The sequence below is a fragment of the Pristiophorus japonicus genome, chromosome 3 (genome assembly GCF_044704955.1).
Source record: "Pristiophorus japonicus isolate sPriJap1 chromosome 3, sPriJap1.hap1, whole genome shotgun sequence".
Taxonomy (NCBI): Eukaryota; Metazoa; Chordata; class Chondrichthyes; family Pristiophoridae; genus Pristiophorus; species Pristiophorus japonicus.
The window spans coordinates 196,457,152-196,479,191 of NC_091979.1; the positions used below are offsets into that span (position 1 = coordinate 196,457,152).

At 47.9% G+C, this 22,040-nt stretch overlaps 1 protein-coding gene across 3 annotated transcripts in view; it reads right to left on the reverse strand.

Moving 5' to 3' along the window:
* The window catches only part of LOC139260061 (disintegrin and metalloproteinase domain-containing protein 23-like), a 304,045-nt gene that overhangs the window by 124,618 nt on the left and 157,387 nt on the right, over window positions 1-22,040 (reverse strand). For all 3 annotated transcript variants that reach the window (XM_070876183.1, XM_070876182.1, XM_070876184.1), the window contains 4 exons: window positions 13,078-13,147; window positions 10,997-11,076; window positions 9,304-9,372; window positions 4,067-4,138 (listed from right to left, as the gene is read on the reverse strand). In XM_070876183.1, the coding sequence (XP_070732284.1) occupies window positions 4,067-4,138; window positions 9,304-9,372; window positions 10,997-11,076; window positions 13,078-13,147 (291 nt within the window). The remainder of the gene's footprint in view (window positions 1-4,066; window positions 4,139-9,303; window positions 9,373-10,996; window positions 11,077-13,077; window positions 13,148-22,040) is intronic.

Consider the following 22,040-nt stretch of genomic DNA (forward strand, 5'->3'; position numbering starts at 1 on the left):
CAAGTGAGAAAACGCACAGGAAGGTAAGCTGAGAAAGATAGACCTTGCATTTATATAGCGCCTTTCATGAGTTCAGGACAATTCGGAATAAATACGAGCAGGAGTAGGCCATACAGCCCCTCGAGCCTGCTCCGCCATTCAATAAGATCATGGCTGATCTGATCTTGGCCTCAACTCCACTTCCCTGCCCACTCCCCATAACCCTTGATTCCCTTATCATTCAGAAATCTGTCTATCTCCACCTTAAATATATTCCATGAAACTGATCCCATGAAGTGAAATCACACTGTGCGAAATTAGCCGTCAAAAGAATTGTATCTGAACATGTGAAGTATTTGCGTGCTAAAATCCCACAGCGCAATTTCACCCCAATAATGCGTGCATCACTTTGCCTGTAAAATGAACCATATATTAGGAACAAGGCTGCAAGAGTGGAACAGTGTTGTATACTCTGCAACAAATAATTCATCTCCTCATCCCTTCTACAAGGGTCCAATGGAGGAGTGTGATGGAATACTCACCAATTGCCTCAATGGGTGCAGCTCCAATAAAACCCAAGGAGCTTGACCCCAACCAGGACAGAGCAGTCCGCCTGATCATGCCCCAGCCACCAAATTCAATATCCCTCCTCTCCAAAACCCATGAAGGGGGAAGAACAAAGTGCAGGAACCAGCCTCTCCAATCTCTGAGTCAGAAAGTTGTGCATTCAAATCCCACCCCAGAGACCTGACCACAAAATCTAGGCCGACACTCCAGGGCAGTACTGAGGGAGTGCTGCTCTGTTGAAGGTGCCGCCTTTCAGATGAGACGTTAAACCAAGGCCCCGTCTGCTCTTTCAAGTGGACATAAAAGGTCCCATGGCACTACTTCGATGAAAAGCAGGGCAGTTATGTAAAATATAACTGTCCTGGCCAATATTTCTCTCTTAATCAACATAACTAAAAAAAAATGGATTATCTGGGCATTATGACATTGCTATTTGTGGGAGCTTGCTGTGCGCAAATTGGCTGCCACGTTCTCCCACATTACAACAGTGACTACACTTCAAAAGTATTTCATTTGCTGTAAAGTGCTTTGAGACGTCCAGTGGTTGTGAAAGGCGTGATATACTGGTTTTGTTATGGGACTAGTAATCCAGAGACTCGAGTTCAAATCCCACTAGGGCTGCTGGGGAATTTAAACTCAGTTAATTAAATAAATCTCGAATAAAAAGCTAGTATCAGTAATCAGCATCATAGGCAGTCCCTCAAAATCGAGGAAGACTTGCTTTCACTCTACAAGTGAGTTCTCAGGTGACTGAACAGTCCAATACGGGAATTGCAGTCTCTGTCACAGGTGGGAGAGATAGTTGTTGAAGGGTGGGTGGGTGGGGAGCCTGGTTTGCTACACGCTCCTTCCGCTGCTTGCGCTTGTTTTCTGCATGCTCTCGGCGACGAGACTCAAGGTGCTCAGCGCCCTCCCGGATGATCCTCCCCCGCCTAGGGTGGCCTTTGGCCAGGGACTCACAGGTGCTAGCGGGGATGCTGCATCCTATCAAGGAGGCCCTGAGGGTGTCCTTGAAACGTTTCCTCTGCCCACCTGGGGCTCACCTGCCGTGTAGGAGTTCCGAATAGAGCGCTTGCTTTGGGAGTCTCGTGTCGGGCATGCGGACAATGTGACCCGGCCAACGGAGCTGGTCGAGTGTGGTCAGTGCTTCAATGCTGTGGATGTTGACTAGCTCGAAAACACTGACGTTGGTGCATCTATCCTCCCAATCTTGCGTCTATCCTCCCAATCTAGGATCTTGTGGAGGTAGCGTTGGTAGTATTTCTCCAGCGCTTTGAGGTGTCTACTGTATATGGTCCAAGTCTCTGAGCGGTATAGGAGGGTGGGTATCACTACTGCCCTGTAGACCATGAGCTTGATGCCAGATTTGAGGGCCTGGTCTTCGAACACTCTCTTTCTCAGGCAACTGAAGGCTGTGCTGGTGCACTGGAGGCGGTGTTGGATCTCGTCGTCGATGTCTGCCCTTGCTGATAATAGGCTCTCAAGGTATGGAAAGTGGTCCAAGTTGTCCAAGGCCGCGCCATGGATTTTGATGATCGGGGGGGGGGTCAGTGCTGTGTGACGGGGTCAGGTTGGTGGAGGACCTTTGTCTTCCGGATGTTTAGTGTCAGGCCCATGCTTTCGTATGCCTCGGTGAAGATATTGATGATGGCTTGGAGTTCAGCCTCTGAATGTGCGCAGACGCAAGCGTCGTCCGTGTACTGTAGTTGGATGACAGAGGATGGGATGACCTTGGATCTAGCCTGGAGGCTGTGACTCAATCATTGTCTTAAAGCAAAATCTATCCGTTAGTTTAAAGGTTTTCAAACTTCCCTATGAGGTGCTAAAAGTTTCTGTTTCTTAATTCATTCTCAGGATGTGGGTGCTGCTGGCAAAGCCTGCATTTATTGCCCATCTCTAACTAGAACTGAGAGGCTTGAAATGCCACTTCAGAGGGCAGTTCAACATCCAACAACATTGGTTGTGGGACTGGAGGTACATATAGGCCCAGACCGGGTAAGGAAGGCAGGTTTCCTTCCCGAAAGGGCATTAGTGAACTAGAAAAAGCCCGGCCATTAGTAAGTGTTGTTATTTGCGTGCCAGCCTTTGCTCAGTGGGTAGCCCTCTTGCCTTGGATCCTGGGTTCAAGTCCCACTCCAGAGATGTGAGCACAAAATCTGGCTGACATTCACAGTACATTCGCAGTACAGTACAGTATTGCACTGTCGGAGGTGCCGTCTTTTGGATGAGACGTTAAACCGAGGCACTGTCTGCTCTCTCAGGTGGATGTAACAGATCTCATGGCACTATTTTGAAGAAGAGCAGGGGAGTTCTCCCCAGTGTCCTAGCCAATATTTATCCCTCAACCAACATCACTAAAAACAGATTAACTGGATATTATCACATTACTCTTTGTGGGATCATGCTGTGCACACATTAGTTGCTGCGTTTCCCACATTACAACAGTGACTACACTTCAAAAGTACTTCATTGGCTGTAAAGTGCTCTGGGACATCATGAGGTCGTCAAAGGCGTTGTAATATTTGTAAGAGTTGGTTTCTCTCTTTCAATGGAAAAGAAAATGGGGCGGGGTGTAAAGCGAGTGGCCAATTCACTATTGCCTGAGGCAAATTTCTATCTAATCATGTCCCCGCACCTGCACGGGTGCCCAAACGCAAAATCCCTGCCAGTCGTGAACCGGGCAATGGGCAGCCTGGTGGCTAGGCCTCCAATTATTCCCTTCCTTCATCTTTCAAATGGAAAATTGGGGAACTCCCAACGTTAGGGAGAAGACAGCACCAAAGTCCATCTCACTTCACGTTGGCACGGCCCCTTGCGCACTGATCCTCAGTTAGCAGCCAGAGGAGGCATTAATGGGAGCGTAAGAGGTTACCGACCGGGAGCGCAGCGTTTAGTGCCCCGACCGAAAATTCATTAGAGGCTCACCGGGGGCACAAACCAGTAGCACCTGGCTGCTGATGATCAGTGTGATCCTGACGTCAGTCCTGGAGCAATGCCCACGCTTGTGCCCCGGTCGGTAAATTAGGTGCAGTCACCTCATTTAGAGCCCGCCAACAACAACGTCTGGAAAAACAGTCGGTACAGGCTTGCAGAGTCGTTAGCTGGTGGCTACTTAAAGGGATGAGGAAGCACTTCCCTCGGAGGTCAGTCAGTACAACGTTTACACACAGCATGGTGGTGAGCCTCCAAGTTTACAGTGGTAGACAGACAAAACAGTGCAGGTTGAAAACTTTAATGGGTGCATTACTATGCAGTGCCTTTAAGACTTGGCTTTTGCCGGGATCTGATTCGGAGTTCCATGCATGTGCAATGGGTCCGCCAAATTTACCGACCAAACTTTCATTAATCGTCCCCCCAGCTCTGGTGTGCACGGCTGATTTAGTGCCCGTCAGCTCTTCGACCGACAAATTTCTCGGCGGAAGGCGAAAACATTTTCAAGGCGCTAAATTACCACTCCGCTCCAAATGAGGCGCAACCGAATTTCTCCCCCATTATCTGTGCAAATTGGGTTTCTACTTACAAAGTCTAGCAGGTTAACCACGGACTTGGCAAAGTTGTTGGTGTGACTCCGGGAGGATCGATGTCTCTTGAACTGTGAGAGAGAAGAAAGCAAAGAACCATTAGTTCCCAATAGAACACAGGTAATGCTCAAAATATTTTAGACAACAAATGTTGCAACCCTGTTCAAAAAAGGGGAGAGGGATAAACCCGTCAACTACAGGCCAGTCGGTCTAACATCAGTGGTGGGAAACTTTTAGAGATAATAATCCAGGACAAAATTAAATGGGAAACATATGGGTTAATAAATGAAAGCCAGCACGGACTTGTTAAAGACAAATCATGTTTGACTAACTTGATTGAGTTCTTCGATGAAAGTTGATGTATATATGGACTTTTAAAAGGCATTTGATAAAGTACCGCATAATAGGCTTAGCAAAATTGAAGCCCTTGGGATTAAAGGGACACAAAATTAGCTAAGGGATAGAAAGCAGAGAGTAGTGATGACCATTTGTTTTTCAGACTGAAGGGAAGTGTGCAGTGGCACCCCTCAGGAGGCAGTGTTGGAACCTCAGCTCTTTTTGATATATATTAATGACCTGCACTTAGGTATACAGGGCATAATTTCAAAGTTTGCAGATGTTACAAAACTCAGAAATATACTAAACAATGAGGAGGATAGTAACAAACTTCAGGAGGACATAGACTGGTGAAATGGCAGTCACATGCCAGATTAAATTTAACGCGGAAAGTGTGATGTAATTCATTTTGTTAAGAAGAATAATGAGAGGCAATCTAAACTAAATGGTACAATTTTAAAGGGGGTGCGGGAACATAGAGACCTGGGGGTGTATGTACACAAGCCTTTGAAGGTGGCAGGGCAAGTTGAGAAGGCTGTTAAAAAGCATTTGGGATACTTGGCTTTAAGAGACTACACTTCAAAAGTATTTCATTGGCTGTAAAGCGCTATGAAACATCCTGTGGACGTGAAAAGCGTTATATAAATGTAAGTTTTTTTTCCTCCATTTTAGAAATAGAGCCCTAGCAAGGAAGGTATGATAAACCTTTATATAACACTGGTTAGGTCCAAGCTGGAGTATTGTGTTCAATTCTGGGCACCACACTTTAGGAAGGATGTCAAGGCCTCAGAGAGGGTGAAGAGGAGACTTATTAGAATAGTATTGTACCAGGGATGAGAGATTTCAGTTATGTGGAGAGACTGGAGAAACTGGAATTGTTTTCCATGGAGCAGAACAGGTTAAAAGGAGATTTAATAGAGGTGTTCAAACTGTTTTGATAGAGTTATTAAGGAGAAACGGTTTCCAGTAGCAGAAGGGCTGGTAACCAGGTGATTGGCAAAAGAACCAGAGGCGACATGCGGAAAAAATTTTTTACGGAGCGAGTTGTTATGATCTGGAATGCACTGCCTGAAAGTGTGGTGGAAGCAGATTCAATAATAACTTTATAAAGGGAATTGGACTTGAAAAGGTAATATTTGCAGGGCGATGGGGAAAGTACATGTTACTGAGACTAATTGGATAGCTTTCAAAGAGCCGGCACATGTATGATGGGCCGAACAGCCTCCTTCTGTGATTTCTATGATTCTAATAGGTCTCCAGGAATAAGTTGGAGGCTGAAATCTAATCGAGGGGTTCATATGGTTTATATATAGAATAATGCATACCCAGGAGAGAGTTAGAGGCTGGAATCTAATCGAGGGGTTTGGATGGTTAAAATAAAGAATAACAGATACCTGGGGGTGAGTCACAGGTTGGAAACTAATGTTGGGTTTATATATACAATAAATGATAAATGAGTAAGTAATAACTGATGAAGGTTATTTATAAAATGAAGAATTTTTCGCAAAAGGGGTAAACATTAGTGGTCTGAAAATAAGGAAACAGATCGGAACACTAAAGTACACTTGGATACTGTAACTTCAAATATTACAGATAGAATTTAATATTGTAATAAAATGATTTGTTTGTATGCTCAATAATTGGAAATAATCTTTATCGATCAGTTAACTGGTTTAACAGGTGAGTATCCCCCTGTGATGTGTGTGTACTGGTTTCCCTCTGGTGGAGGAACAGGTGAAGCGCATGAAACTGGACATGGGGCTGCTAATGAGCCTGGGGCCGAAATTGGCCACCATTGAAAATGGGGCGCACGTACCCAGTTTCTAGTGTTTTTACCGCCGCGATGGTTGAAGTAGCCTCTTGAGCGAAATTCCGTTCTTTGGCTTTTTTTCAGGCGGACGGAAGTCGCTCATAATGGGGGCGGTAGTGCAGAGGTGAGCACACTAGAGGGGCAGAAGTTGGGGTGGAGTGTAGCAGCCGCTGCTGTTAGTCATCAGCCTAGTGCTGATGAAATCATCACGGTGCCGCCTCACCACGGCTCTCCCCTTCACTTAAAGGAGAGAGTCTGCGCGATTTTAAAAGTTCAGTCCACTGGGCCACCAGGGAGGGTTTCGGCCAGGCCAGCAGCCTGGCACCCAAGAGGGGCAGCCTGTTGGTGGCCCGGCCGAACCCGGGGGCATAACTGTCAGTCCGACATAGCAGTCGGCCGACAAAAAAAACATGGCGGCATCGGCAGTGCGTCCTCCCCTTTAATGGGAGCCGCACCGCCATTTCAGAAGGCCACAGCCTCGCTGCAACATCTCAGAAAGGCAGGTTATGGCATCGCCTGGCGGGAGGAAGATTTTCTCGGTAGAATTTTGCCATCACGGGGGGGCGGGGGAGAACATCGGCATGAGCACTGTGATGACGCATTTAGGACGGCTCGGCAGCAGTGGAGGGGGGGAGCGGGTCACCAGCGGGATACCGCAGGTGCGGAATTTTGATAATGGCGTCCATTACACGAAAAATCAGCGGCCATTGCACTCCGCAGCATAGCCACCAATTTTCGGTGGTAACAAGCCTTAAGGAAAGGGGCAAATTCAGCCCTCCTATTTTTAATTAACGGCTTATTAATCAAATTGCAGTTTCCGAAATTGCAGTGTATTCCTGTGATTTAGTCATTAATCACAAAGGGTAAAGTTACAAAATTTTTTTTTTGGTGTAATTTTCAAACTGTCTCTGAAAATGTAACATTCATTTCCCAAGGTTTTCACCTGGATTTAAGTTGTTTTCACAAGATTGCAGTATAGGGTGGCCATCAGAACATTTACACAGCCCATCCTAGCTCATGCAACCGGGAAAACTTAACAGTTTCCACAAATCACAACTTCCAACTTTGGTGTTGTGAAAGATGATTCTGGGATTTGTGCCTCTTGTATCCTATACGCCCCGTCCAGGTACTGATCGCTCTTAGTGTACAAATGCCCTTTTCTGCCCCTGCTGAATGTAAAGGTCTGACAGGAAATGAGTTTGGAGAAATCCCACCCAGGTTTTACTCGATATGGGCCCTCGGCACATAGTGACCTAGATCTGGGCACTCACTGAGTCTTACACTCAGGCCACCATCCTGGGGGTAGTGGACAATTCAACATGAAAAACATCTCAAGACTCCCGAGTGTACCTGTTCCAGCCTTAAAAGTTCCTACTTATGGCTACCCTCTTTAAAATTGATGTTCTGTCCAGCACCATACTTTATCTGCTTTTCTGTGACTCCTTAGCACCGCCAATACTCGCTGATGCTGCATCTTCGCAAAAGCTTTCTGAAAATCCATGTATATACCAATTGTATTCCCCTCATCTACATTATCAATAACGTCTTAAAACGTCCAACAGGTTTGTTAACTGTTGCCTCACTTTCCTGAATCCATACTGACTTTCCTTTAACTAAATATGCTTCTCCTAATTTCACCTGCTAGATCACTCAAATATTTTTGGAGAGCTATCCCTAGACCAGGCATTCCTGATTTACAGCTGCCAAAACTTATCCAACACTGGTGCAACAAATGCTGGCCTTCTGAGGAAGCATTACTCTAAAGCTAGCTACGTGTTTACCTGACTGGGAGTGTTTGTTGCTGACACTGATTCCCCAACAAAGATACCCCACCTCCCCCAGCCTTGGGCTGGATGATTGGCTTTGCTCAGTTCAGGTCGGTAAAGGCGGCGGGGCAGTAAATTTTGCACCCGGGAACAGTCTGCGCCTCAGTCAGCAAAATTGGACAGCTGGGTCCTGAGTGAGAGGTGGAGTGTCAAGGGAGGCGTTGCACACCTCTCTTAGGGCGCAAGGCCAGCTGAGCATGTGAAAATCCCAATCTAAAAAGCCGGCCCAGGAGCGGTCTAAGAGAGGCCTGGGGAGAAAAACAAAACTGAAAAAAAGCCACCAAAAACATTCCCAATACATTGCCCAAGCCACCACAACATAAATCGCAAAAAAAAAGAAAACAAAAAACAATCACACTTACCTGAGGTGGACATTACTTACCTCTCTGCAGCCGCTACAGGTCGGAGTCACAGCAGGGGCATACGGGTCGGGCAGGAATCAAAAAGTGAGCCGGTGTCGCAACCAAGGCCATTGCACACCGGCTCGCCTCTTCTGGGTGGTAATGCTCCGCACCTCGCCAAAACCGGCCCCGAAAACCCCGGAGGAGCGCTGGAGGCTGACCGCCTCGCCCAGAAGAGCTCACGGCCGCCATTGTCGCTCCTCCGGGATGAAAACAGAGGCGGCCAGGAGCGAAAATCCAGGGAAATTCTGCCACTGCCTCAGACTCACATTCATGCCTTTGTTACCTTCAGGCTCGACTATTCCAACGCTCTCCTGGCCGGCCTCCCACCTTCCTCCTTCTGTAAACTGCAGCTCATCCAAAACTCTGCTGCTGACTCGCACTAAGTTCCGTTCACCCATCACCCCTGTACATGCTGATCTACACTGGTTCCCAGTCCAGCAATGCCGCAAATTTAAAATTCTCATCCATGCCTTCAAATCCCTCCATGGCCTCATCCCTCCCTATCTCTGTAACCTTCACCCGCCCTACAACCCTCTGAGATATCTGCAATTCTGGTCTCTTGTGCTTCCCCTATTTCCTTCGCCCCACCAGTGGTGGCCGTGCCTTCAACTGGAATTCCCTCCCTAAAATTCTCCTTCTCTCGCTCCTCCTTTAAGACATTCCTTAAAATCTACCTCTATGAACAAGCTTCTGCACTAATATCTCCTTATGTGGCTCGGTTTTACATTTTGTCTGATTACGCTTCTGTGAAATGCCTTGGAAATATTTTTACTACAATAAAGACTTGTGTGTGTGAGCAATTCAGACAACGGGAGCTGGCCGTGAAGAAGGTAGACTGTAGAAAGTATCGCAGCTCCTACCATCTTGTGGTCATTAACGATCATCAGCTCCAGGTACTTCATCTCATAGAAGACACTACTGCGGTGAGCCTGAGGAGACAGAAGTGGATGTGTCAGCCCGTTCGACAGAGGTGGGGCCTTGTTACGTGACGGGCACTGCCAGTTGCATCACTCCCTGCCTACCAACGCAGACACTCCCTTTGCATGGGTCTGTTGAATGTGGGCAAATGCAGCAGCCATTTTCCCACAAGTAGCAATACGGCAAATGACCAGTTAATTATGTCGAGTTACATAGAATGTACAGTCCTGAAACAGGGCATTCGGCCCAACAGCTCTGTGCCATTGTTTATGCTCCACACAAGCTTCCTCCCACCTTACTTCATTGAACCCATCTGCATATCAATCTATTCCTTTCTCCCTCATGTACTTATCAAGCTTCTCCTTAATTGCATCTATGCTATTTGACTCAACCACCCCTTGTGGTAGCGAGTTCCACATTCTCACCACTCTCTGGGTAAAGGAGTTTCTCCTGAATTACTTACTGGATTAATTAGATATCTTATATTTATGACCCCTAGTTTAGTCTCCCCCACTTTACATCTATGCTAACGGACCCCTGCATAATTTTAAAGACCTCTATCCGGTCCCCCCTCAGCATTCTCTTTTCTAGGGTAAAAACCCACAGCTGATCAGTCTTTCCTGATGGGTATAACCAATGTTCCCTATTAGATGTGTGGCCGCATACCTCTCTCCCCGACCTGCGCAGCCTGGAACCGGCTTTTTCAATGTAATGTTTTGCAATGGGCTCCGCAGCCCCTTAAAGGGGCCGCGCACCCAAATTAAAATAAGAGGGAACATTGGGTATAATCTCTCAGTTCTGGAATCATCCTTGTAAATCTTTTTGCACCTTCACCAGTGCCTCTATATCCTTATTGAGACCAAAACTGTGCACAATATTCTAAGTGTGGTCTAACCAAGCTTCTACATAAACTTAACGTAACTTTTCTGCTTTTCAATTATATCCCTCGAGAAATGAACTTTGTTTGCATTTTTTATGGCTTTGTTAACCTGCATTGCTACTTTTAATGATTTGTGAATCTGTACCTCTAGATCCTTCGGCTTCTCTTGCCCATTTAGACTCTTATTTTCAAGGAGTATTTGGCCCTCTTATTCCTCCTACCAAAATGCACCACCCCACACTTATCTATATTGAAATTAATTTCCCAATTACACGTCTATTCTGAAAGTTATTAATATCTTGTATTTTGTCGCAGTCTTCCTCAGTATTGACAAATGCCCCAATTTAGTGTCATCTGCAAATTTTGAAGTTGGACCTCCGATTCCCGAATCCAAATTGTTTATGTAAATAGTAAACACAGTGGTCCCAGCACTGATGTGGAACACCACATCCCACTTTCTGCCAGTGTCAGGGGTACCTTTAACCCCTAATCTCTGTTTAGTAGCCAGCTTGCTATCCATTCTGCTACTTGTCCCTGACTCCACTTGCTCTAACCTTAGTCATGAGTCGACTATGTGTTTTTTTACAGTGATGCTGGCTGTGTGGTGAATGTTGGCTGAGACACTGAGAACTGCCCCCCCCCCACCTCCCGCATTCTTTCAGACAGCTGGTGAAATAGACAATTTATCAGCAAATTAACTGCTACACACAACCACCGCACTTAAAGGGATCATGAAAAAGTGGGGCGACACTTACCGCTCTCCTTCTCCTGTGTGTTCGGAGCCAGGGTAAGTCCTTCAGTACAGACCACGGGGTGTTAGCCTTGCTTAGATTCCCTGAAAGAGATTGTGGGAGAAAAGTGACGTTCAGCACCTAGTGTAACTCAGGCAGCTTTTGCTGAAAGAGTTAATATAATGGATTGCCTTTTAAGTTTGGTCAAAGAGAGGGAGGTTTTAAACCAAGTCTTAAAGGAGAGCGAGGTGGAGTGGTTTGGTGAAGGAATTCCAGAGCTTCTTGCCTGGCCAGCTGAAGGCATGGTTGCCAATGGTGGAGCGAAGGAAGTGGAGTATGCACAAGCGGAGGAATGCAGACTTCTCAGCGGGTTATCGGGCTGATTGAGGTGACAGAGCTAGGGAGGGGCAAGGTCATGGAGGGATTTGAACACGAGGATGAGAATTTTAAATTTGAGGCATTCCCGGATTGCGAGCCAATGTAGTTCAACGAGCACAGGGGTAATAGGTGAGTGGTACTCAGTGGGTGTTAGGATACAGGTAGCAGAGTTTTGGATGAGCTAAAGTTTACGGAGAGTGGAAGATCAGAGGCCGGCCAGGAGAGCATTGGAATAGTCGAGTCTAGGTGAAGTAAAATGGTTACACAGTTTGCAAAAGGGCTTCTTCTACATGCATGGGCAACTGTGCGCGTCTGTATTTCTGTTTGCATGTACGTGCGTGTATTTGGGTGCGGCATATATGTGTACGTGTATGTATGTGTGTATATGTGCATTTGTGTGTGTGTGTGTACATGCACGTGTGTATGGGTGTGTGTGTGCGCACATAGAGAAGCACACATACATCCATACATGTACACACGTACGTAGAAGAAGCTCTTTCTCAAACTGCGCAACCATTTTGCTTTGTCTGGAAGCTGTATGGGCGCATATGTGCGCATATGTACCTGGCTGTATGTATGTGTGTGTGTGTGTGTGTGTGTGCGCGCCAGGACATCGGGTGAGGACAGGACCAGGTTCAGCCGAGCTGTCCCTCCCCCACTCCCCCAAATGACTTGAGTCGTCTGCCGCCCCTCATCATGGTGGGTGACAGGTGAACAAGGTGCAGGGGAGAAAAATGCAGGCTATTTCAATGATTGATAACGTGAATAACATAAATACACAGGTAAGCAGGGGGGAGATGAAGCGTGAAGATGGACCAAAGTTTTTATTATTTTTTTTGTCACTTTTTAAAAATAAATCCCGGTTGGAGGCTTTCACCTGAAAGCAAGAAATATGATCTGCACCTACCTTCTGCTCCTCTGGAAGGATGCCCGTCTTTCAGGTACGTAAGTCTAAGATGGAGTCATGTGGGCCTGGACAACCAATCACCATACAGTATTCTCATTGATAGTAATAAGAACTCAGAGATACAGAGTTCCCATTACTATCAATGAGAATAACCCTCTAAAGTACCCAAACAAAACATAATAAATAAAAAAAACACCTCACATATGTAAAATTAATTGAAATTAGAGTTAATCAAATTTTTTAGAAAAAAAAATATTTGGAGGATTTATTTTTGTGTGTTTTATTTAGGGTTTAAAATAAACTTACCTTAATGGACAAGGTTTTTACTCTAAAAATATGTATTTAAATTTAATTTTTATCTGTCTTAAAACTCTTACATTGGCGTAAAAGTTTCAAGGACATTCGCTGGGAAAGAGATGGGTAAATAGCCCAATCTCTCCCGCGCGGATGTCCTTGCTGCGAGGATGTGGAAGATCTGTCAAGAGATATCTTGGCAGATTGGAAAAGCCGGTTTTCTGCGCATGCACATTGTGCACCGAAAACTGGCTTTTGCGAGGCCTCTCCTGCTATTAGTAATCTGCTGACATGACATTTATATATTTGAAAAGGAAACAATTGCAGGGCTATAAGGAAAGAGCAGGGGAGTGGGACTAATTGGATAGTTCTTTCAGAGAGCCGGCACAGGCACGATGGGCCGAATGGCCTCCTTCTGTGCTGTATTATTCTTTGAGTACGACTGTTACTGGGAAGCAGGAAGAATCTGGGGCAGCGAGCAGCCTAAGGGTTGGATAGTATCAACACCAGCAATGACTGGAATTACCAAAGTGGGGAAGTTTGTCCATCGATCCAACGGGTATCCTATGTATTATGTGCGGCCTTGGTGAATCCTCCTAAAAAACAGAAAACGATTTCTTCATCAGCCATCCACAACAAAGGAATATTGGACATCATTTTTCCCACCGATATACCAGGCCATTTCAGTTCCTCTCTAAACACTCCACCCACCAATTCCTGGATGAATTGCAGAGACACCAGCCGCAAAATTTGATTACCCCCAAAAGAGCGCACAGGGATCCTGATGCTCGATTAAATGACTGTAGCGTGCAGTCAGTGCTAACCGTGCTGTTCATTGGCCGCCTCAGCAGGGGCCCAAAACTCTGCAAGGTTCACACCACTTAAAGCCAGCCTGCACCACTCAAAGCCAGCCTGCACTACTTAAAGGGGAGGCTGGAGCAGGTGGTGGAAGTCATTCTGCAACTGATTTTGATGTGAGAATCATTCATTAATGGCTCCAAGGTTCTCTGACGCTGCACTGGAGGTCTTGGTGGAGGAGGTAGACAGGAGGAGAGAGATCCTCTATCCAAGGTGGGCCAGGAGGCCCTCCAGACAAATGCTCTGAAGGCAATAGGAGCAGATAGCCGAGGCAGTCAATGCCAGGAGTCAAGCACCGAGGACCTGGATGCAATGCCGCAAAAAGTTCAATGACCTGACACGAGTCGTCAAGGTCAGTGAATGTATCTTCAAATGCCATCTCTCACTAACTGCACCGCCAAACTCAGCAACTGCTCAATGCACCAAACCCCTATCACTCACCTGCCAACAATCTCTATCAGGACTCCTACCTAACATTCATAGGTTCACCTTATCCTACTTAGCACTACAAGCTTCACACCCACATCTCACAACTTGCACACAATGCCAGCTATTCAACCATAACAGCCACATCACCCAAACAGATTGCACCACATTCACTGACACACTTCCCTCGCTTTTGCAGGACAAGGTGGTGTACAACCGCAGGCAGCAGCAGCTAAAGGGCGGGGTACAGGCACGGCTGCAAGTCCTTACCCCCAAGGAGGAGATGATGCTGGCCATTATTGGCAGGGCCATTGTCAGGGCTGAAGCCATCGAAGAAGACGGTATCCCAATACCTAATCCTTCTTCTCACACCCCACTTGCCCCTCAACCCATAATCTCTTCTGAATTACAAGCTGCAGATGATGTAAGTATGCACCTCTTGCTTTCCCCTCATCCCTCACACAACCTTACCCTGTGCCTTTCTCCTTTCAGATACCCAAGAATTGCAACCTAGTCAGGCAGTGGTGGAAGAGCAACAGGTGGAAGAGCAACAAGATAGTGATGATGAAGGAACACCATAACTTGATCGTAATCTCGCAGCCACCAACTCAGATACTGACACTGCGTGTAATTTAAAGGATGGCATAAAGGCGGTATCTGCACGTGGTCTGACACTGGAGCAGCTAGAGCAGGGAGCAAGGATAGAGCAGGTGCCAGCTCCCTGGAGAGCGAGGTCGCACACTTGTTCTGCTGCAGAGGACTCAGATGAGGTCTTCGGTGGGGTAGGCTACAGGCGAAGGCTGATGGGTATACACAATGAAACGCCTGGTGCATTGGGAAGCCTGCCAGAAAGTCTGAGCGCATTATCAAGGAGCATAGAGCAGTGTGGCACCAGTATGGCACAGGGCTTTGCGCAGAGCTTGGAATTCATCCTTTCCAGCATGGAAGTGGTGGCCAACTCATTAACACACTTGTGGACTCAGCCATCATGCAGCGTCTGATGGCCATTGTCTCAGCAAATTCTGAGTGATGCATTGGAAGTTCAGACTGCTGTCATGCAAGGTCAGCTTGCTCCCATTCAAGCTCAGACTGCTGCCATCATGGCTGTGGATTACAGTGTGCAAAGGGACTTGCAGGGTGTCACAGCAATCCAGCGATCTTCAACAGATTACTAGGATTGCTGAGGTGCCGCCCTGGGGAGTGGCAGTTGTTCAGTGGAGAATAAATCCGCAGTCCTCTCTCTGGAGGACAGCATTCATCCTCCCACCACTACCACTCCACCAGTGCCACTGCTGTTGCCTGTCAGCCAGCCAGCACAGTTTACTGCCGCCATGCCAAGATGGTACAGTCCACAGCCGGACCTTTGGAGGTATTGAAACTCACAAGATCAGGATGGGTGGCGCCATGGCTGCCTTAGATTGGACCTCGGATAAGGAGCACGATGACCATCAGCAGCTGCAACAGCCTGTTGTGGAGGGACCTGCAGGTGGTCAGCAGAGAGAGAGCAGCAGCTGAGAGGTCGAGCTGGCAGGAGGCACTACCCGGGTGTAAAGGCAGAGGCTGAGTTTCCTTGACATCTCTGAACACCAGTGTCTCAGGAGGCTCAGGTTGTCACGTCAGAAGGTGGCAGATATCTGCAGCCTCCTCAAAGAAGACCTGCTGCCTGTGGACCTCACAGAATCATAGAAGTTTACAGCACGGAAGGAGGCCATTTCGGCCCATTGTGTCCGTGTCGGCCAACAAGAGGTTATCCAGCTTAATCCCACTTCCCAGCTCGAGGCCCGTAACCCATCAGGTGCACATCCAAGTACTTTTTAAAATGTGGTGAGGGTTTCTGCCTCTACCACCCTTTTCAGGCAGTGAGTTCCAGACCCCCACAACCCTCTGCGTGAATAAATTTCCCCTCAAATCCCCTCTAAACCTTCTACCAATTACTTTAAATTTATGCCCCCTAGTTGTTGACACCTCTGCTAAGGGAAATAGGCCATTTCTATCCACTATTTCCAGGCTCTTCATAATTGTATACACCTCTCAGCCTCCTCTGTTCCAATGAAAACAAATCCAGACTATCTAATCTGTGACCTGGTGGCCACACATTACCAGTGGCTATCAAAGTCACCACTGCCCTCTACTGTTTTGGCTCTGGATCCTTCCAGAGCTATGCTGGAGACATATCCAGGATCTCACAGTCGACTGCCCACAAATGCAAAAGACATGTGACTGATGGGTTAGATTCATAGAGTCATAAAAATTTACGGCCCAACGTTTTTGAGCCGGCCAAAAAAGAGCTATCCAGCTTAATCCCACTTTCCAGCTCTTGGTCTGTAGCCCTGTAGGTTACAGCACTTTAAGTGCACAGCCAAGTACTTTTTAAATGCGATGAGGGTTTCTGCCTCTACCACCCTTTCAGGCAGTGAGTTCCAGACACCCATCACACTCTGGGTGAAAAAAGTTCTCTTCAACTTCCCTCTGAACCTTCTACCAATTACTTTAACTCTATGGCCATGGTTATTGACCTCTCTGCTAAGGGAAATAGGTCCTTCCTATCCACTGCATCTAGATGATAATTTGATACACCTCGATCCAGTCTCCCCTCAGCTTCCTCTGTTCCAAAGAAAACAACCTTTTTGTTCAAAAAGTTTGTTTGCCAGGGCTGGCAATTAAGTGAACTTCATCTGTGATAATGCCAGTCAGAATGAGCATATGCTCGGCTTCGCTGCTCTGGCTAGTTGCCCACAGTTGCAGGGCGTCATCGACTGCACATACGTGGCAATTCGGGCACCCCTAGATCAACCAGGTGTATTCGTCAGCCACAAGGACTCAATTTTGGCCCAGCCCGTTTTTCGGCGCACTTACCGGCGCTTTTCTCCGTTCAGAAGTGCATCGAAAAATTTCCTTCCTAGTTTGGCCACTGTCCGGCCTCCTCCCTGTGGTTGCGCAGCGTGGCCAGTCGAGTTGGGTCTGGAGCCAGCGTCCTGCGCCGAAAACAGTGTCGGGACGTCTGCACATGCGCAGAGGAGTGTCTGCGCATGCGCAGTAGCTCCTCGTCCCCAGCCTCTCCGAGTCTTGCTGCAGCCGCTGTGTGGGACCTGATACCTGCCAAATGTTGTGAGTAGGTGTATGATTTGAAGCTTTAATCTCTTTAATCTTAGAAATCGTACCCGGAGGCCACTCGGCCAGAGCTCGGGGCGGGTGGGCAGGAGGACTGATAGAAATCATCCAGGCAGGAGCACTATCAGTTCTCCTACCTGCCCACCCCGAGCCCTGGCCAAATGGCCTCCCATTGCGATTGATCTCTTAGAAGTCCCAGGAATAGTTTGTGCCTCAGTCATCAAAACTGGGCAGCTGGGCCTTGAGTCAGGGGGCGCAGCGCTAAGAGAGGCATTGTACACCTCTCTTGGCCATTAGCCAGGAGCCGGGCCAGGAGCGCTCTGAGAGACGCCGGGGAGAAAAAGAAAAACCTGAAAAAACCCCCACAAAAACATTCCTAATACAACAACATAAATCGCAAAAAAAATTGAGGGGGAAAACATTCATACTTACCTTAGGACGACATTACTTACCTCTCTGCAGTCGGTGTAGGTTGGACTGCCCGTTTTCCCAGGCGGTCACTGCAGGGCGTGCTGCGGGGCATACGGGTCAGGCGTGAGTTAAAAAGCATGCCGGTGTCGCAACCAGGGGCGTTGCACACTGACGCAGCTCTTCCGGCCGGTACTGGTCCGCGCCGCCGCAAAACCTGCCCCGAAAACCCCTGCAGGGCACTGGAGGCGGACCGCCCGCCCAGATGACCTCACCACTGCCATTGCCGCCGCTCTGGGGCGAAAAACGGAGTGGAGAGTGTTATGTATGCAACACCTTGTAACCAGCATTCTACCACCACCAGAGGGCACATCTGTTGGAGTCCCATGGGATCCCAGCATCCCTTAGGAGCACTTCATATAAGCAGGCCTCCAATGCTGTGCCAGCACTCTGGAGTCAGAATAAAGAGACTAAGGTCACACTTACTCAAGTCTACAGTACTCAGTCACATTGCTTTATTTGAGACATAACAACTGGCGATGAGTAATAGATAACGAGCCATCACGCGAAAATGGAGAAAACTATTGGTATCCTGGAGAAATTCTCAGAAGGCAACAATTAGGAAGCCTTCGTGGAGTGACTCGACCAATACTTCATGGCCAACGAGCTAGAAGGGATTGAGAACACTGTCAAATGAAGGGCGATCCTCCTCACCGTCTGCGGGGCAACAACCTATGGCCTCATGAAGAATCTTCTTGCTCCGGTGAAACCAACAACCAAATCGTATGAAGAACTGTGTACGCTGGTCTGGGAACACCTAAATCCGAAGGAGTGCATTCTGATGGCAAGCTATCGATTTTATACATGTCAACGGTCTAAAGGCCAGGAAGTGGCGAGCTACATCGCCGAACTAAGGCGCCTAGCAGGACATTGTGAATTCGGTGGATCCCTGGAGCAAATGCCAAGAGACTTTTTTGTGCTTGGCATTGGGCATGAGGTTATCCTTCGCAAACTATTGACTGTTGAAACACCGAACCTGAGCAAAGCCATAACGATAGCCCGGGCATTTATGTCCACCAGCGATAACACCAAACAAATTTTGCAGCATAAAGATGCATCGGCAAGTACTGTACACAAAGTAACGCCGTTTTACATGCTGGAATGCATATGGCAGAACATACATGCCTGCAGTTGCACGACCTCAGATGACTCAGGATCCGCTATCAAGTGTGAATGTGAGGCAAGTAACACCTTGTTGGCGCTGCGGAGATGATCATCAAGCCCATCAATGCCGCTTCAAAAACTATGTGTGCAAAGGATGTGGAACAATGGGACACCTCCAGCGAATGTGCAGACGAGCTGCAAACCCTGCAAACCACCATGTTGCAGAGGAAGACCAATCAATGGCGGATCAAACTGAACTAGAGACTCGAACCGAGGAGACAGAAGTGTACAGGGTATGCACCTTCACCACGAAATGTCCACCAATCATGTTAAAAGTTGAACTGAATGGAATTCCAGTATCCATGGAATTGGACACGGGTCTATCTTGAGCAAAAAGGCCTTCGAGAGGCTGTGGTGCAACAAGGTACAAAGGCCCAAGCTGAGCCCTATTCATACCAAGCCGAGAACTTACACTAAAGAGCTGATCCCTGTAATTGGCAGCACAACAGTAAAAGTCTCTTATGATGGAGCGGTGCACGAACTACCACTATGGATTGTACCAGGGGATGGCCCCACACCGTTCGGCAGAAGCTGGCTGGGAAAAATCCACTGGAACTGGGATGACATCCGAGCGCCTTCGTCCGTCAGCAACGCCTCATGTGCCCAGGTTTTGAGCAAGTTCCCGTCATTGTTTGAGCCAGGCATCGGAACTTTCTCTGGGGCGAAGGTGCAGATCCCGGTACACGACCCATTCACTACAAGGCACGTGCGGTGCCATATATGATGCGTGAGAAAGTGGAGATCGAGCTGGACAGGCTACAATGAGAGAGCATCATCGCGCCAGTTGAGTTCAATGAGTGGGCCAGTCCAATTGTTCTGGTTTTCAAGGGCGATGGCACAGTCAGAATTTGTGGGAACTATAAAGTAACGATTAACCGTTTTTCGCTGCAGGACCAGTACCTGCTACCAAGGCAGACGACCTATTTGCGACGCTGGCAGGAGGGAAGACATTCACTGAGTTGGACCTGACCTCGGCCTACATGGTGCAGGAGCTGGAGGAATCTTCGAAAGGCCTCACCTGCATCAACATGCACAAAGGTCTGCATATCGACAATAGATGCCCGTTTGGGATTCGATTGGCCACGGCTATTTTTCAAAGGAACATGGACGATATATTGATCACAGGTCGGGACACCATCGAACACTTGCAGAACCTGGAAGAGGTTCTAAGTCGGCTAGATCGTGTGGGACTCAGGTTGAAATGCTCGAAGTGTATTTTCCTGGCGCCAGAGGTCGAGTTTTTAGGGAGAAGATTCACGGCAGACGGCATCAGACCCACTGACGCCAAGACGGAGGCCATCAAGAACGCGCCGAGACCACAGAACGTGATGGAGCTGCGGTCATTCCTGGGACTCCTCAATTATTTTGGTAATTTCCTACCTGAGTTAAGCACCTTGCTAGAATCTCTACATGTGTTGCTATGCAAGGGAGATGACTGGGTATGGGGGAAATCACAAGAGACTGATTTTGAGAAAGCGAGAAATCTGTTATGTTCCAACAAACTGCTTGTTTTGTATGATCCTTGTAAACGTTTAGTGCTAGCTTGCGATGCATCTTCATACGGAGTCGGGTGTGTGTTACAACAAGCTAACGAATCGGGAACATTGCAACCGGTCGCTTATGCGTCCAGGAGTTTGTCCAAGGCTGAAAGGGCCTACAGCATGATTGAAAAAGAAGCTCTGGCATGCTTTTACGGGGTGAAATAAATGCACCAGTATCCGGTTGGGCTTAAGTTCGAGTTAGAAACTGACCATAAGCCGCTCATATCGCTATTCTCAGAGAGCAAAGGTATTAATACCAATGCCTCTGCTCGCATCCAAAGATGGGCGCTCACACTGTCTGCATATAACTATGTAATTCGCCACAGGCCAGGCACAGAGAACTGCGCTGATGCTGTCAGTCGGTTACCATTGCCCACCCACCGGGGTGGAAATGGCACAGCCTGCAGACTTGCACTTGGTGATGGATGCATTAGAAAACAAAAAGTCACCCGTTATGGCCTGCCTGATCAGGACCTGGACCATCCAGGATCCTTTATTGTCCCTTGTAAAAAACTATGTCCTCCATGGGAGCTGGTCCAGTGTCCCAGCAGAGATGCATGAAGAGATCAAGCCGTTCTAGTGGTGCAAAGACAAAATATCCATACAGGCGTACTGTTTTTTGTGGGGTAATTGCGTGATTTTTCCTAAGAAAGGCAGGGAAACGTTCATACGTGACCTACATAGTACCCACCCAGGCATAGTAATGATGAAATCTATAGCCAGATCCCATGTGTGGTGGCCCGGCATCGACTCAGATTTGGAGTCTTGCATGCACCAATGCAACACTTGCTCTCAACTGAGCAATGCACCCAGGGAGGCACCGCTAAGTTTGTGGTCATGGCCCTCCAAACCGTGGTCTAGGATCCACGTTGACTTCGCTAGCCCGTTTGTAGGCAAAATGTTTTTGGTTGTTGTGGATACTTATTCAAAATGGATTGAGTGTGTAATAATGTCTGTAAGCACGTCCACTGCCACCATCGAAAGCCTGCGAGCCATGTTCGCCACGCACGGCCTGCCTGATGTCCTTGTCAGCGACAATGGGCCGTGCTTCACCAGCGCTGAATTCAAGGAATTCATGACTCACAATGGGATCAAGCATGTCACATCTGCCCCGTTCAAGCCCACATCTAACGGCCAGGCAGAACGGGCAGTCCAAACCATCAAGCAAAGTTTGAAACGCGTGTCGGAAGGCTCCCTGCAGACCCACCTGTCCCGAGTCCTGCTCAGCTACCACACCAGACCCCACTCGCTCACCAGGGTTCCCCCTGCCGAACTGCTCATGAAAAGGGCACTCAAAACAAGTCTCTCTCTAGTCCACCCTAATCTCCATGATCATGTCGAGGGCAGGCGGCATCAACAAAGCATGTACCATGATCGCGCAAATTTGTCCTGCGATATTGAAGTCAATAACCCTGTATTTGTACTCAACTATGGACATGGTCCCAAACGGCTTGCTGGCACTGTCATAGCTAAAGAAGGGAGTAGGATGTTTCAGGTCAAACTTGCAAATGGACTAACTTGCAGAAAGCATTTGGACCAAACCAAACTGTGATTCACAGACAGCCACGAGCACCTGAAGAGGACACCACCAACTTCGACCCTCCGATACACACACAAATGGCAACCGACATCGCGGTTGACCATGAAGCTGAACTCATCATCCCCAGCAGCCCAGCAAGGCCAGCTGTGCAACAGCCCAGCGAAGGCCCAACCAACTCACCTGCACCTGTGTTTGTACCGAGATGATCGACTAGGGAGCGGAAAGCCCCAGATCATCTCGCCCTGTAAATAAGTGTACTATTGACTTTGGGGAGGGCGGGGGGGTGGGTGGGGGGGGGAAGTGATGTTATGTATGCAACACCTTGTAACCAGCATTCTACCGCCACCAGAGGGTGCATCTGTTGGAGTCCCAAGGGATACC